Source organism: Mesoplodon mirus, assembly GCF_964341445.2.
Source record: "Mesoplodon mirus genome assembly, chromosome: 1".
Classification (NCBI taxonomy): Eukaryota; Metazoa; Chordata; class Mammalia; order Artiodactyla; family Ziphiidae; genus Mesoplodon; species Mesoplodon mirus.
The window spans coordinates 77,685,636-77,702,188 of NC_138976.1; the positions used below are offsets into that span (position 1 = coordinate 77,685,636).

A 16,553-nucleotide genomic window follows, 5' to 3' on the forward strand; every position below is an offset into this window, starting at 1 on the left:
AACATAACATTGTAAAGCAATTATACTCCAATAAAGATATTTCAAAAACAAAAAGAAAACATGGGGTATAACACTGAAATAACCAAGTAATTCCCTGCTCCCTATGTTCATTTGAAATATATGGGAAAAAAGCATACATAGTCATAATGATGATTTCACAAGTCAGCTAGTCATCGTTAATGCACTGTAAACACAACCACTCTAATTTGATTTTGGCATTTTTTTTAATGTCCTAGACACAACTGATATGTTTAAATTCTTTTTACAAATGTAGGTAATCAAATCATTGGCTTCACACAGACAACACAGCTCATACCTCCACCCAACTACCACTATCACAGCAATTAAACAGGACAGATTGGGAGACTGAGTTTAAAACACCACCACAAGTAAAAATAAAATCACACTTAGGGCTTCCCTGGTCGCGCAGTGGTTGAGAGTCCGCTTGCCAATGCGGGGGACATGGGTTTGTGCCCCGGTCTGGGAGGATCCCACATGCCGCGGAGCGGCTGGGCCCGTGAGCCATGGCCGTGGGCCTGCGCGTCCGGAGCCTGTGCTCCACAACAGGAGAGGCCACAGCAGTGAGAGGCCCACATACCACAAAAAAAAAAAAAAAAAAAAAAAAATCACACTTAACACTCATTTTCGGAGATGAAAAGTTTACTTAGAAATTGCAAACATTTAGCAAAGACAAGACATAAACACTATTTTCCATATTCTACAGAAATACAATAATTTATAGCTGGCTTGGTACATGGTCACATGATAAAAACAAATATAATGGAAAAAAAAAGGTTCATTCTACTTTTCTGCCACTTACTACAACTTAATAAGTGTACCAGTAAGTACTGGAGGACAGCTGCATAGGCAGATTAGAATCCGAGGGCTGTTTGTTAATACATATTATTGTATTATAACAATAATATAAAAATAATAGGTACAGATATATAATTAACATGCAATTTAAGCTATTATTTTGAAGAAACAGGACAGAATTTAGTGAACACACTGAAAAATGTGTTGTTAATAATATGTTGTTATATTCAGCATATCATGGTATTTTACATGCATGGAATCCTTCCTTCTTAAAAAATGCTTGGCAAATTGAAACTGGTTGACCCTACTTCTAGAGAAAATTTAAAATGAAGACAAAGAAAAAAACGAGTGGACAATTCTGTTCGATGCTTTTCTAAGTATGCTAAATAATTTTTAAAATACCATAATTTCATGCCTACCTCACCATCTCCAATTTAAAGTAAAGCCATACTTTGTATTCTATGAATCTACACTGTCCAGCATAGCAGCCCTCAACCACAAGTGGCTTTTTGAGTATTTGAAATGTAGCTAGTCAGATTTGAGATGCACATGAGTGCAAAATACATGCTGAATTTTGAGGACTTACTATGGAGAAAAAAGAAGGTAAAACACCTCTATTTTGTATACTGATTACATATCTAAAAGATAATATTTTTAATATATTGGGTTAATTAAAATATATTATTAAAGTTAATTTTATGTGTTTCTTTTTTAATGTGGCTACTAGAGAATTTTAAATTACATATGTGGCTCACATTTATTTCTACTGGATAGTGCTGATACAGATGGTCTATAGTCATTACATCAGCCTTAGCACTTAGCATCACACTTAAAGCACTCTGGAGTACTAACTCTCAGAACACCGTAAACACACTCTGTATGTACGTTATTGCAAAATTTATTTTTATCCCTCTGCAATTACACATTTTAAGTGTAAAAAGAATTCACAAAATATTTAATCCTTAAAAAACATCAACTAGAATATGGTTAAAGCTAAAGGAAATTCAATGCAGACTGTTATATTGGGGGAAAATAGTTTAAGAGTGAAGACAATTAGTATCTTCAGTAAAATAAGTTAGCCAAACTTATCTTTAATGCCCAGGATCTAACCTTGCACCACAGATCATACATGTAACTTGTCCATTTAACCATAACCTACAAGAAAATCTTAAAACAACACTGACTGCAACCTACTTAATTACTCCATTTTCTGGAGAATCTTCAAGCAATATAAAATTAACACACATAATGGATTCTAATAGCAGAATACAGTATCTAAGAACTATCCCTTAAAGTCCCTCAGTGTTAAAGTAAGCAACTACCTAGTGTCCAAGAGACTTGGATTGAAAACAAGTTTTTTAGAAGCTATTTAAAAAAAAAAAGATCATTGCTCTTTTATCATTTTCTTCCCCTCCTCCTTTTTTAGTTTTTTTGTAGTAGAGGATATAAATATTTGGTATATTCATAACATCTCATCTTTTATTTTGTCCAACTCAAAAACAAGTTAACCTAGTACATACTCCATTATTTTCCTAGGAACAACAAGCACCAAAATACAATACCGACGGTGGTCACCTCAGTCAGAAGCCAGCGTCATAGCCATGCATCAAGAACCTCGCCAGGAGGCAATGCCTAAATATGCTTGTGCTGCACACACTGCTTCTCACAGCTCAGGTTGGAATGCTTGTTTTTAAACTGTTTAAATCTGTTTGCATTAGGTAAAGTCTGTCAAAAATGCTCTGAAAGCCACAAATTAAGACTCTGAAATGACTACATTATTCATAAAAATTTCTCCTTCATTTTGAACATGTTCTCAAAAAACAAGTAGAAGTTATTTAATATAACTTCATACCTTACCATGACTACTTTTAAGACACTGGAAAGTAACCAAGATTTAGGGAGAAATAAACAGTACCTATACTAGATAATACTAGATATACCAACATAGAAATTGATTGCAGAAGACTACAGCAGTTCTCTCTAGAGTTCAGCAGCCTATTAAGACATTTAATCACATTTATGAATGTGCCTTGCACAAAGAGTTACTACTTAAACTTTTCACATCTCCTGTCTTCAGACCATTTCTACATAAACAGCATTTTTATTACATGTTACTAACTCCAACCTAAATAATCCTAATAATTCATGTCAAATGAGAAAAATTTTCAGTTTCAAACATATATTACTCTAAAAATATACTCCTCAATGCAAAGATGACAACAGTCTCCTTTCTAAAAGCTGTTACTTTGATGTTAGATCAATAATCAACTAAATATTTATTGAGCACCTACTATGATTGCATTCAGCCTATACTCATTCTTCAATCAACAAGAAAAAAAATATCTGCTCCAAATGCAAAATGACATTTGTGAGGGAGGATAACATATTAGCATTTCTAACAGAATGCTGTATGAGTCAATATCTGGACATGTGAAATTGTTCATCCCTATGACACTGAAAAACCTCAAATTTATTATGGATCACTTTATAAAGATAAATAAACATTTGAAGTATGCTGCATAGTACTTTGAGGAAAGTGACTGCCATACATAAAATTAAGGCTGATTCCCTAAAGGTATGGAAGAAAAGTCAAAATGTCATGGTTCGTAAGCAACCAAAGACTTACTATAAGCAGTTTACAGCAATATCTGGTTAATTCAAGCAAATGGGCACTTGTGTTAGGTTTCCAACTTTGCCTGAGGGGGCTGGTCTAATAAAGAAAACTGCTTTTAAACAGGAGCACTTCAAGCAAGTATGAAAATAAAAGTTCTTTGGATAAAATTCTTTGTAAAACCAGTATATAAGTTGAAATTCTAAATCTCATTTTAATATATATACATATATGTGAATACACACACATATGTATGCCTTAAAAGTATCTAAATTGCACTTACAATGCTGTACAGCTGTGTATCTTTGCCTTGTATGTTTGAACCTGATTATGTATCTTAAGCACAATACTGTACTTCTCCTGAAGCTAAGAATGTGGACAATGATGATAAGACAGAGATAAATAAGCTAGTTTTAACTTTCTAACCTTTAACAATTCTGACCTGTTGAATTCCTACAAGGTGCAAGGCATTATGCAACATACTGAAAGTGTACAAGATCTGACACAAAGCACTCTTTCAGAGAAACTGAAGTTTTAAGAAGCAAAAGAGTTGTCAGTTTGAAAACCAACAGTAATCACTTTCTCAGCAGAATTTCTAAAAATTGAGATTGATGTCCACTAAAGCACTCCTACCTCTGCAAAACATGGAAAATAATGCAATACAGAAGTCATTTCCGTAGAAGACACGTGTAAGAGAACATTCATAATAGAACCATAGGGATTGAAGCAGTGAGATGAACAATGAGGCAGTCACAGAGCTACTGCATTGGTAGTAGTTTATAAAAAATACTATCTATACTAAAATTTTAAGAGCTAGTAATATACTTAGCATATTTTTGCCTTTTTTTGGCAACTGGATATAAAATTTTGTCCTAAATTTACTAAATCTTCTACACCCTGAGAAATAATAACAGATTAATAAAAAGAAATGCCAGGGTTAGCTTTGTGGACCATATTATTGTCCAGAAAGCACAAGCTATATATAGCTAATATTCTTGGAAGCAAGAATATTGGAAGATTTCATCAGCAGAGTAAGCTGCTGCTATTTTTTTTCTTTTTTTAAGTAAAGAGTTGGTTTTACAGTGTTAACATGGCCTAGTGAGAATACAGAAGTCAAAGTTGGGAGCCTGAAGTCCCTACCCCCCAGATCCACAACTGACACAATAGTTTTCTGTTTCCACTATGAACATGACCTATTGCTGTCCATTAGGAATACATTATTTGACAGTTCTCTGAAAAGCACTTTGGAATCTTAAGCTATATATTTTAATGAAATTACAATTAACAATTATTTGCTATCTGGAAATATGGAACTCCTATCCCTCCCCTCTCCATACCCAAATACATAAAAAGCCACATTTTAAATTTCATCTCAGTATTTACCTCTTTTCCTCCAATATTTGAAAAGATTAAGGTTCCATTTCTCCCCCCACTCAACTATCTTACGTAGGACTAAATTTGGGATGGAGTTCTTAAAAGTCCTTAAGATGAGGCAAAGGATTCATTTAGGACAACTGTATGGCATTTCTTTTAGGGCAGAGTGCCACTGTTTCCCTTTAAACATGGGCTGCACAGGGTTTGGGGCTGATCTTTATGCATATGCCATCCTCTAAATGTGAGGCCTCCAACCCCAAAAACATTAGTTGTCACTGAGAAAGAACTAATTCTTCCTGGTAGGGTGCTTAAAAATGATAACTAATGACATGCAAACCAAAGCTTCCTTCCTGCTCTTATCAGTAACTCACTTAAGGATAAAATATTCCATTGGGCCATGCCTAGCAATTGGAATAAATAAAATAATGAGTCAATCAACTGTTTAATAAAATTTTCATCCTTTGTTTTCTACCTAAATGTTAGACTTAAATATAATCTTGCTCCCCCAAAAAGTAAGAAAGGCACTCGAATGAACACAGTAATATACAGTTATTTTTTAAAAGACACTGTGATGGTAAGGAGAATTCTCAGGGTTGATTTTTCCTGCTCACTGCCTTTATAACACTGAATTTGCCTATGCTTTCCTGTGCCTCCATGAATTTCTCTAATAAAAAGGAGCACAATACAGAGTATACTCAAGTACAGGGAGGCGGCAGCACATAAAGTGCTAGGGTTTGCACAGTTCTATTTGAGAAATTTACTTAGAAGACAAAGAGTTCAGTTGTTACAATGCTGCTCAAATTTTCTAGCATACTTTAGATATTTTAAAGTTTTAAAATGTAATTTTATAGTAACAAAATAACTAAGCTCACAAAAGCCTTTTGCAAAAACAAAAGTGTTTTCTTACTTCCTTTGATAAACTAAATATTTAGCATCTTCTCTAATACAGGGGAACTAAGGTAGAAATTAGATTGCTGCATAGCAAGTGGTAGTTGCATTCCTAAATTATATTTAGCCCTCATGTCAGATACCATCTTGTGCTATTAAGAGGAAAATACTAGGCTGACAATTTGTTCTCAAAAATATTAAAAGTTTTTACACACATGTATGTATGTCTAAACAAGCATGAATTCACATGACCTGAATATATCTAAATGACACAGCCTACCACCATATATGCTTTCCTATAAAATGCCACATAAAAATCCAAGAACTTTTTTGTTTGCACATCTTGTTACATAAGCCCTTATCTGAAGACTTAAGTGGCTTTGAGTGACCTCCTGTATATTTAATCCGATAAATAACGAAGCCTTTAATTTAAATTAGAATTGTACGATAGGAATAAGAGATATGACTCAAAAGTCTGGGCCCAGAGTTTTCAAAGAGGTAATAAAATGCTAAAACCTAGAAAACAAAGGGTTTTGAGTCTAAAATGACTACTCATGCACAGATACAGATCAACACGTCTTTGAAATCAGTTTCCTCAGATACTCCAAGAGTGGCTATGGCTCTATTGGCAAGATCTGTCCTCCAACATCATAAGTGAATAGAAAGTAGTGTTCTTGCAAATGTTCTTCATTTTTCTATGAATTTTTAATATATATTATAGTACAGTTAATTGATATTATACAGCTGCATTTCTTGGCTGGGATTTAACAAGCATAAACAAAGTAGTTTAATGAAGGAAGAAAATCTAAATTAACTTATTTTATATGCAATAGCTCCCCCTAAGTATCATGAAGGCAGAGTACATCATTCATTCACAATCCATTGCTCTATTCCATCAATTTCTCAATCATAACTCACTCTATGCATCACTCATGATCGATCTTTCTCATCTTCAGTTAATCATTCATAAATTTAATAAATATTTAATGAGTCCTTACAATGTGCAAGGCACACAGAATCTGGGAACACCATGTTACCAAAATAGGTACACTTAAAAAAAAAAAAAAGTCAGGTTGGGGAGGGGTAGTGGTAGAGATATTTACAGATCTTATTGCTTTTTTGCTTGTCAGTAGTATTCTTGATCCACAGGATGGCCTACAATTCTTCCAGTGAAAGATGGATGACATTTGTGTCAATCTAAATCATCTTTTCCTTTAACAATGACATATTTATAGAAAAATAAGTGAAGACTAATGAGTCCCTAAAAATAGACACATCCTTTCCACTGCATGAGCTCATTCAGTCCAAGAGATAATATCATGCTACAGCTAGCGAGTTTAGATGTCAACCATTTAGGGAAAAAATACAACCATCCAGGGCAATACTAGGTTTTTCAGTGAATGAACACTTGAAAACTGCAAATTTTAGAAATAAAGCAGCACACAAAAGTCAGATATAAACAGTATCCTTTGGATATTTGTATTTTTACTCCCTACTTAAAGCTATTAGGAAGACAGGAGACCAAGATATATTAAAGGACTGCATGGCTTCATGTAAGGGTGGGTTAAGAGACTTAAAACACATGAAGGCAGTTAACATCAAAGAAGGGCAAGAGACTCTGTGGAAGGTATAAAAAGATGTGGAGCATTATCAAATTTAGCTGATGTTTCACAGAGGATTGTCTGTATTCATGTCTCGACACTCTCACATCAAAGCATAAGAAGCCCTACTACTTGGGATACTTAAAATGATGCTTGGAAGAATGGTAATACTGAGTGAGGCCAGAATTTGGCAACATATATTAGTGGAATGTGCTGAATCTTCCATGTCATCTGTGTGTAGTCTGCCTCCCAAGCCCCACAGGTGCTAAAAATCATAAATTAATAGTTTTATCCATAGAGGTCTAGGTAGACCTTGAGGTATTTGAATCAAAATATGCTTTGTACACAAAGGATCATAGAATTATGCTCATAATGCCAATCATTTTCTCACCTAAATACTATAAAAAAGCTAAAAAAGGGTAATTTTTGCCCTAAGAGAGAAGGGCAGGCAGCTTCTGTCTACAAGGACCAGTCTAGACAATTTTTTTGGTGTTAAGTCTCACTCGACAGTTTGCCACTCAACAAAATCATGATGTACAAGTAAAGGACCTATTCTTTTCCCTTAAAGGAATGCTCCTCACTCAAGTCCAGAGTCTCCATAACAGTGGTATAGGAGAGGTCTGCTTTTCGCTACATCTGTCTTCTCACCCTACAGGTGACCTAGCATATAAAGAGGAAAACAGGCAAAGCATAGTGGTCACACTTGTTTCTGCCACTATTACATTTCAAACACACACAGGATAATAGACAACTTCCATCATTAGGGGAACTTTTAGCGGGGCAGTTCATATTCATATTTTGTGTGTGTGTGTATGTGTGCATGTGTTTAATGGGGTATGGAATTAACTGGAAACAGAGAGGAGATTATGTTTAGTACACATCCATGAAATACAACAGATAAGGAAAAATATACAAAAGTGGAGATGACAAAAAAATGGAATGGGAAAAGAAAATAAAGAGGAAGGTGTGTGGAAAGAAGAAATGCAAAGCATTCTTTCATATTAAGACATTAGACATTACCTGGCACTTTCCCCACACCTGCCTCACCTACCTGAAAAACCCAGCCCTTATTACTGAAAAGATAAGATACAGCTAAAAGGTGGATACTTTGGTACCTTGTCCCTGATAAATTTAGTATCAAAGTTTTTAAATTGTTTTATTTTTTAAAATAAAGACTGAAGAACTAACCTTCAAAACTATTCATCCCCCCTGGCCTTTGCCAGTAAACTTTTAATAATCACTTCACAAAAACTTTATAGTTTATCCAGTGTATCCTTAATAACTTAAATTTTAAAAAGGAAGATTTTTAATGGACACATTTCTATGCATAAGCCTCCCATTTTTCATGGTGAATTTGGAGGAAAGTAAGTAGTAATAACTAAAAACAGCATTCTAGGTTTTTTTTAAATTGATTTTAATTGAGGTAAAAACAACCTATCAAAGCTAGTAGTAAAAATAATTTTCCACTACAATTACATAAACTCTTAAAATTAGTTTTTTAAAAAATAACCATTTTTAAAATGGACTATATTGGAAGCATGTAGTTCATATAAATTCCAATACTTCTGACTTTGGTTATGTTGGTCTATGACTTGAGTAGAACATACTAGAGAAAGAGAAATGGTGTGTATTTTCACACATCCATCCATCTGGCCATTTGATTCTCAAAACAACAATTAGATCAAGTAATTTTGAATTTGTATTGTTCTTAAGCTAAACTACAACATAAATTTTTAATTAAAAAAAAAAAAAACTAGCCTATGCAACAACCACACTGAGGTGGGTTGAGGTGTGTGTGAACCAATCTGGAGAACCAAATGAGAAAAGCCTCAAGTATAGGAATATAAAGGATGAGAAGTTTAAAAGAAAAAAATTAAGACTCACTGTTCAGCAGGAAGGAACTACACAATTATTTTATCCCCAAAGGAATGCCAGTTCTTAACAAAATAAATAAAATGAAAGATTTACTATGGACTTTTAACCTAAAGATGAAGCACATATAGTTAGACAATAATAGCAAACAGTTCATGCAACTATGTAAATAAGAAAGGAAAGCAATATTGCACTAAAAGGGGAACCTTGCAGGACTAATCCACCTCTTTCATTGACTCAATGTAACCAGCCATTTCCTGTATGCATTGGCAAACCTGGCCTGCTCCACATTCCGGCAGGTGGACAATACTTGATCGATGAACCTGTGCTCCATTTCCACACCCAGGGAGTCTGGAGCAGGGGTCCGCTTCAGGCGTTTGGTTTCCTGGGAATAGCCTTGCTTGCTAGAGTCACTGAGTCCATCCACCTCCATTGCCTGAGATGTATGCGGTCCTGCTGGGATGAGGTGCAAGTCACTCAAAGTCCCCCCTGGGCTGTCTGCAGGTGACAACTGGACCACGCTGTGAGGAAACCTACCACTTAAGTGATGCTGAAGGTAGAAAACATGCCGCCTGTGAAAGAGGAGGGGAAGGAAGAGAATAGAAAAAGAAAAATCACATCACAAAGTCAAGCTTTTCAGAAAAAACAAAAAAGTCGATAATTTTAAAACATACAGTACTCAGTTCAGTGACCCCTTCGTAACCCAGAGCTATCTGGGGGAAGGAGGAAGAATAGTTAAGATGTAGTCTCTGGGTATTTGGACAGAGTCTCACAAACCCAGATTACTGGTTTGTGAGAAAGAATACTACCCCGAAGGTGTTTAAAAAAAATTGACTGAGACGATGACAATCACTTGGAGTTATGACACCTTGTTACTATAATATGAAACTAGAAATGGGTCTTAGCTCAATCTCTGCTATAAATTAAAATATAAAACAAAACCAAAAATTAACCTCATTGATATCCTAAAAGACAAGTGATTTTCAGAAACAAGAGAATTAAATAGCTCCTCTAGAGGCTTAGTGTATGGCCTCTATCCAATACTTTCTTTAATAAGAACAGAACTGCTGTGGTTGGACTTATTATCTTAGAAACCCTCTGAATTCTCCCCTAAATCCAGCACTATAGTCTTATTAAACACCGACATGCAGTAGGGGATGTGCTGGGCTCTAAGAAAAGTATGTTAAAAGACACAGTTCCTGTTCTTCCTCTAAGGAGAGTTCTCCTGCCCTTAATATCATCTGGAGCTATTTGTTAAAAATGAAGATCCATGTGCCTAATTTCCAAAAATTGTGACTCAAAGGGGTGCACATCTCTGTATGAAATAAGGTAAACTACCTTAGGTAGTTTCTAGGTTGTTATACTTCATCATTCATATTAACAACTCTAAGCCCTTAAAAGAGAATTCTATTCATTTTCCCAGCTTATTTGGGAGCAGACAAAGGAGCATATAATACCCATTTTACAGAGGACAAATCTTAAAAGGGCTGATAAGCTGCTTAAGGGCACTGAATCAGTAGAAAATATAATTCATTCCTGTAATATACAGGTCATCCCAACTGTCTCTTCTCCCCACTCCAAACTCCAATTAATCTTTATATAAACAAAGTTTCTGTCCTAATGATCTAGCTCTCTCTCAAACACAAATATAATTTTTAATATTCTTTGAGTCTTGCTATTAATGTGTCTAAATATAAAACAGCAATAAAAAATCTGTTAACAGCAAAACATGCAAGTCAAGATCTATCTTCTCTCCTAAAAATGTGGAATAAAAATGTTTTGTTTTTAAGGGAAAAAGAAAATTCTGTATTTATGAAGATGCCAAAGAGGAGGACTGTCTTCCATCTTCTAATGTATCTTCCAAATATATTTAGACTGGAAAAAGGGAACAAATCACATTTAACTTAAAAAATACACAAGTATTTAAAATGCCTACCTCCTGCCTAACACAGGCAACTCTTTTGTCTACAAACAGAATCCTGTAACTTGAAGTAAAATCTGTAGATACAATGCCAGAGATGCCTCCAACTAAATGATAATCCAAAATAAATCAATCGGGGGTTCCCAAACCTGGATTTCATTTCAACATGAAAAGTACAGTCAAAGGTTCTTAAAACTCAAGTTATGAGGTTGCTAACCATCTTTCACTCCTTCCTAATAATCCTGATTCACTCCCAAAGTCCATTTTACTTTAAAAAAGCAAAAAGTGTCAAGAGATTATACTTAAGGTAAATTAATCTGCAGGCCATCATGGTTGGGAAGAACAATAAAAATGCCTAACTATTCTCAGGGTCTAATCAATGGTCTCAGCCCTGACTGTGCATCAAATTTACCTGTTAGGGTTTTTTCTTTATATTTTAAAAAACAGATGGCAGCATTCCATCCCAGATATGCTAAGTATTAGGATCTCCAAGGAGGAAGTCCAGAAACTTTCTTTAGTTTGAAAGTAACACACCTTATTCTGTGGTGCAGTCAAGGATGAACGCCACCATCTTAAGCCGTTGGCAAAGATCTGCATGAGGAACTTCATATTGATCATGACCATGAGGAGGAGTATATGGTAACACAAACTCCTCTGAAGCACTCAGGCAAAGTTCCACAATCAGATTACCATATTTACCCAAGTAGGCACGAGTCAGATGTAAGACCTTCTGTACCTCTCATAAGGACACACACAGTTTTATGCAGGAAATAGATCTTCCCTTCTCTTACCTATGACACCAAAGGGTTTCATGTCCTGGGTAGGAATCAATAAGATCAGTGCTGAATTCAACTTCTTCTTCTAGAAGATGGGGAAGATTTATCCTTGATTCCTCTGCTGAAGCCACTGCTTCTTCATCTTTTGGAAGAACTATAGCTGGCTTACTTCTCAAGGTATTTTGCTCCAATACAGAACCATCTGCCACAGTTTGGCTAACCAAAGACTTTAATAAAAACTGGCGGTAGTGAAATCCACTGTGGTCTGAAACATGCATAGATGCCCAGTGTTTAGTAGAAGATAGTTCATCAAGAAGAATCTTGTAGGAAGAAAAAAGGGAAGTGAAATGAGGAATTGCCAAAGGTTTTACTTTCTCCATTAATGCTTTGGATTTCTCTTTTGATTCATTTCTTGTTTTGACAATGCCATTCCTACCAATATTTTGTATATAATGTCCAACACAGTTTTGTCATTTAGTGGAAGCTTGCACTTAGTGGAAGCTCAGTAAATTCTAATTTTCCCTTTCTTTTATAAGTAATTGATTTTTTTTTTTTTTTTTTTTTTTTTACTGCCGCAGAATTTAAGGACCTTTCCCTAGACCTTGATCACATTCTGATTGGCACACACATAGAAAAGCCAGGTTCTAAAATAATGATAGACATTTGGGTGTTCATTTTCAAGTAATGCTTATATTGAAGGGAAAATATAAGTTCAGAGATCACTGTGATGGAAACTTTCTTTTGCATTTAATGAACCTGTATTATACCTAACTTACTATTTGTTCAACAATAGACTCAATGTAATTATTTCTTCTTCACTGTGTCATCAGGGCAGAGACCATGTCTGTTTTGTTCATTACTTAATTCTAAGGGCTTACTACAAAAACATGGTGCAAGAATAACAGGAATTTTCAAGTGCTCATGACTTTCACTATCTGTCTCAAACTTACTTAACATCAATGATAAATGGCTTTTTTAAGTAGGTAAGACAAAATTCAGCAGTGAATTCTTTAAATCTATAAAGAATTTCAAATGGAATGATAAAAAGAAAAGCAGCATTTATGAAAAAATAAGAGTGGGATTGCTGGATCATATGGTAGTTCTATTTTTAGTTACTTGAGGAACCTCCATACTGTTTTCCGTAGTGTCTGCACCAATTTACATCCCCACCAACAGTGTAATAGGGTTCCCTTTTTCCTACATCCTTGCCGACATTTGTTATTTTTGATGATAAACTTTTTGATGACAGCCACTCTGAGAGGAGTGAGGTGGTTTTGATTTGCCTACCTCTGATGATTATAATTTCAAAACATTTTCATCATCTCCAAAACAACCCCTATTCCTATTAGGAGTCCTCTAATTCCCCATTCCCCCTATCCTCTGGCACCCACTAATCTGCTTTGCTTATTCTGAATATGTCATATAAATGGAATACTACTTTCAATCAGCATAATGTTTTCAAGGTTCACCATATTATAGTATTTATCAGAACTTCATTCATTTTTTATGGCTGAATAACAGACCACTGTATGGATATACCATATTTTGTTTTTCTATTCCTCAGGTACTGGACATTTGGGGTATTACTCTTTTTTTGGCTTTTATGAGAAATGCTGCTATGAACATTCTCATACACGCTTTGGTATGAACACATGCTTTCGATATTTTTGGATATATACCTAGCAGTGGAATTGTAGGGTCATACATGGTGTTTCTATGTTTAATTTTTTGAGGAAATGCCAAACTTTTCCCCAGTGGCTGCACCGTTTCACATTCCTACCACCAATGTATAAGGGTCCCAATTTCTCTACATCCTTGTCAACACTTGCTATTGTCTTTTTTATTTTAGTCATCCTAGTGTGTGAAATGGTATCTCACTGTTGTTTTGATTGGCATTTCCCCAGTGGTTAATGATGTTGAACATCTTTTCATGTCTTTCTTAGTCATTTGTATATCTTTTTTGGAGAAATGACCCTATGTGCTTTTTCAGGTGACACACGGTATCAGCTTTCAATTGGCTAGTAGTAATGAACTCTGTTCAACTGTGACTGTTTCCTTCCACCCCACCCTCAAAAATTAGACTATTTTAAAATTTTACTTCAGTATATGTCCACTGAAACACACAAACATCACAGGGAACAAAAAATAGAAAATTAAAACCTCTCATAATTCCACTCCCTAGCACTGGTAAACATTCTTTATTCTCTAATCTTTCTTTTTTTCTGACTAGAAAACGCATGCTTATAGAAAATATAAGAAAATATATCTCTAACAGCACTGTTTGTGTGTATAAATATCTGTTGAGCACTTACAATACACCAGGTACTGTTCTAAACACATTAAATATCATTCAATGCTAATAACATATAAAAAAAATTGTAGTAGGCCCATCTCTAATTTAGTTTTATATCCTTAACCTATAATGAACATTTTTCTTTAAATAATCTTCTAGAATATAATTTCTAGTAGCAATAAAATATTCCACTTTGTGATGGACTGTAATGTAACCAATCCCTTGTTACTAGAGGATTAGACTGTTTCCAGTTTTTCACTATTATAAATGGTATTTTTATATACCAAACTCCCATATTTAATATAACAGCCAGTGTTTGTTGATCAATTAGTATGAGCACTTGTGATAGCCACGTTATGTAGATTCTCCCACTTAATTTACATCACTCGATGAGGTAGGAATTATCATCATCCCCAATTTACAGATGAGGAAACTGAAGCTTAGAGAGGCTAAGAAACGTACTTAAGGCCACATGGCAAATTGGTGGGAGAGTCAAGATTCAAATTACGTCTGTATGACCACTGAGTGGAGCCTTTAATCACTATATCATACTGCATCTCCCATTTTTTCTTTAGGATGAATTCCTAGAAGCAGAACTGCTAGATTAGAGATAACACACATTTTGGGGGGTAACGTCTGGTAAATGCTGCCATATTGCCCTTTGGTAAGATTATACCAATTTCTACAATGCTTGTTTTTATACCCTTATCAATGCTGAATATCAGCACTTTAAAAAATTATTTTCAGTTTTCTAAGTAAAAAAATGCCATTCAGTTCATATGTATTTTTAAGCTGCTCTAGACAACTGGTACTTTTGCGATTACTTCCTCTAACAGGCAAAGCATAGTACCTGATCTCCTAGCTGGGCCCAATGGCTTACAAGAACAGAAAGGGGATTTTGTAAATTCAGCACTCTTCACTGAGAGTGAGAGACAGTGGCAGTGGTGACAGGAAGAGTGCCAAGTCCCCCCAAGGGCAGAGGAGGGCAGACTGACAACATGTGAGGCTAGCAGTGGACCAGGGCAGATAAGTCAACACATTACTAACGAGTTGTCATCTTCAACAATGGATGGTCTCAAGGAACCAGGAATTTCACCTTGGCTTCATGTTTCTGATTTATGGGAATGTCACTTTAAAAGGTTCACATAAAGGCAGGAAAGTTTCCAAAGACCTGTCAGCTTACCTGGACTCTGCCTTCCTTTATCCTCAACCCTCCCCTTACCTCTTTCCACCTCCCACAGGATACCAAGCTGTGGAGCGGAGATGACTGGTTTTAAAGCACTCCATATCCCTCACAACCCACCAGATAACTTGAATTCATTCCTCCAGACACCCCCCCAGTGTAGTATCCCTCCCTCTGGCAGCTGTTTCCAATGAGCCCAGTCTGGATGAGGAGCCATTTCTGTGATTCCACTGTACCCGGGGATTCCCTGAGTTCCTGCAAGTGTCACACTGCTTTGTAACTGTCGGTATGTGTTTCTTCAACTAGATTTTTCAATTTGTTGAGAGCAAGCTTTTTGTCTTTATGCCTCACCCAGTGTATGCAACAGTGTCTGGGAATGATAGGGTTTCACTACTTGTTCATGAATGAATTGCACTGAGTTGACCTAGCAAATTGGTAGGCAAGTTTCATCTAAGTTTTCTATCTATGGGTAGCAGAGAAAGGAACTAAAATTTAGTGAGCCTCTATTAGGTGCCCAGTACTTTATACACATTACCCCAAGTAATTCTCACAGTAATCCACTGAGGCAGGCAGTAGAGCCCCTATCTTACAGAGGAAAACATTAAAGCCTTACTTTACACACACAGCTAATAGGGCCAGAATGTGAACTCAGGTTAATGTGATTCTGTCTTTTCTCTTTTCACTCCATTAGGTAGCCTCACCTCCTGAAATGCAAAGCCATGTAAACTGGAGGGAAGCGCTTCTCTTCCAGAACTGTTGGCTTAAAATCCCTCAGAAGTGAAAGCTCTCCTATTTATCCTGGAGCAATCTCTGGCTAGGACACAGAGAGGGGAGAGGGGACCTGAAGGGAGACGTAGGAAGGGGGTGGTGAGTAAAAATTAGAGAATGCTTCGCCATTAATCTGAAAGCACCACATGAGACATTCTGACCCCTTTAAATTGTCTCAATCCTGGGAAGCTTTTAGAAGAGTACCCTAGATTCTTAAGGCACTGATACCACAAGAAGTGAAGAAAAAATAGAGAAGCTGTAGTATGTAAGAAGGGGCACAAGGATACCTGGCTCTCATTCTGATGAATAATAAATGATACAACCGTGGCTAAGTCCAAGCCATTAAAATTCTACAGAAACTTCCATCTTCTCATTTCTAAACTAAAAGGATTAGGCTGTGACAGTTCTCAACCTGGCTCTGCATCCAAATAACCCCCTGAGCCTGTGAAA

The 16,553-nt window shown here is 35.8% G+C and overlaps 1 protein-coding gene across 1 annotated transcript in view; it reads right to left on the reverse strand.

Annotated features, from left to right (window-relative positions):
- Nucleotides 1-652: 652 nt before the first annotated feature.
- Nucleotides 653-16,553, reverse strand: part of PTAR1 (protein prenyltransferase alpha subunit repeat containing 1) — a gene marked incomplete at its 5' end in the record, with an annotated part of 47,777 nt that continues 31,876 nt past the window's right edge. The window contains 2 exons of the mRNA XM_082634305.1: nucleotides 653-9,734; nucleotides 11,875-12,179. Coding sequence (XP_082490431.1) covers nucleotides 9,392-9,734; nucleotides 11,875-12,179 — 648 coding nt within the window. The 3' untranslated portion in view covers nucleotides 653-9,391. The remainder of the gene's footprint in view (nucleotides 9,735-11,874; nucleotides 12,180-16,553) is intronic.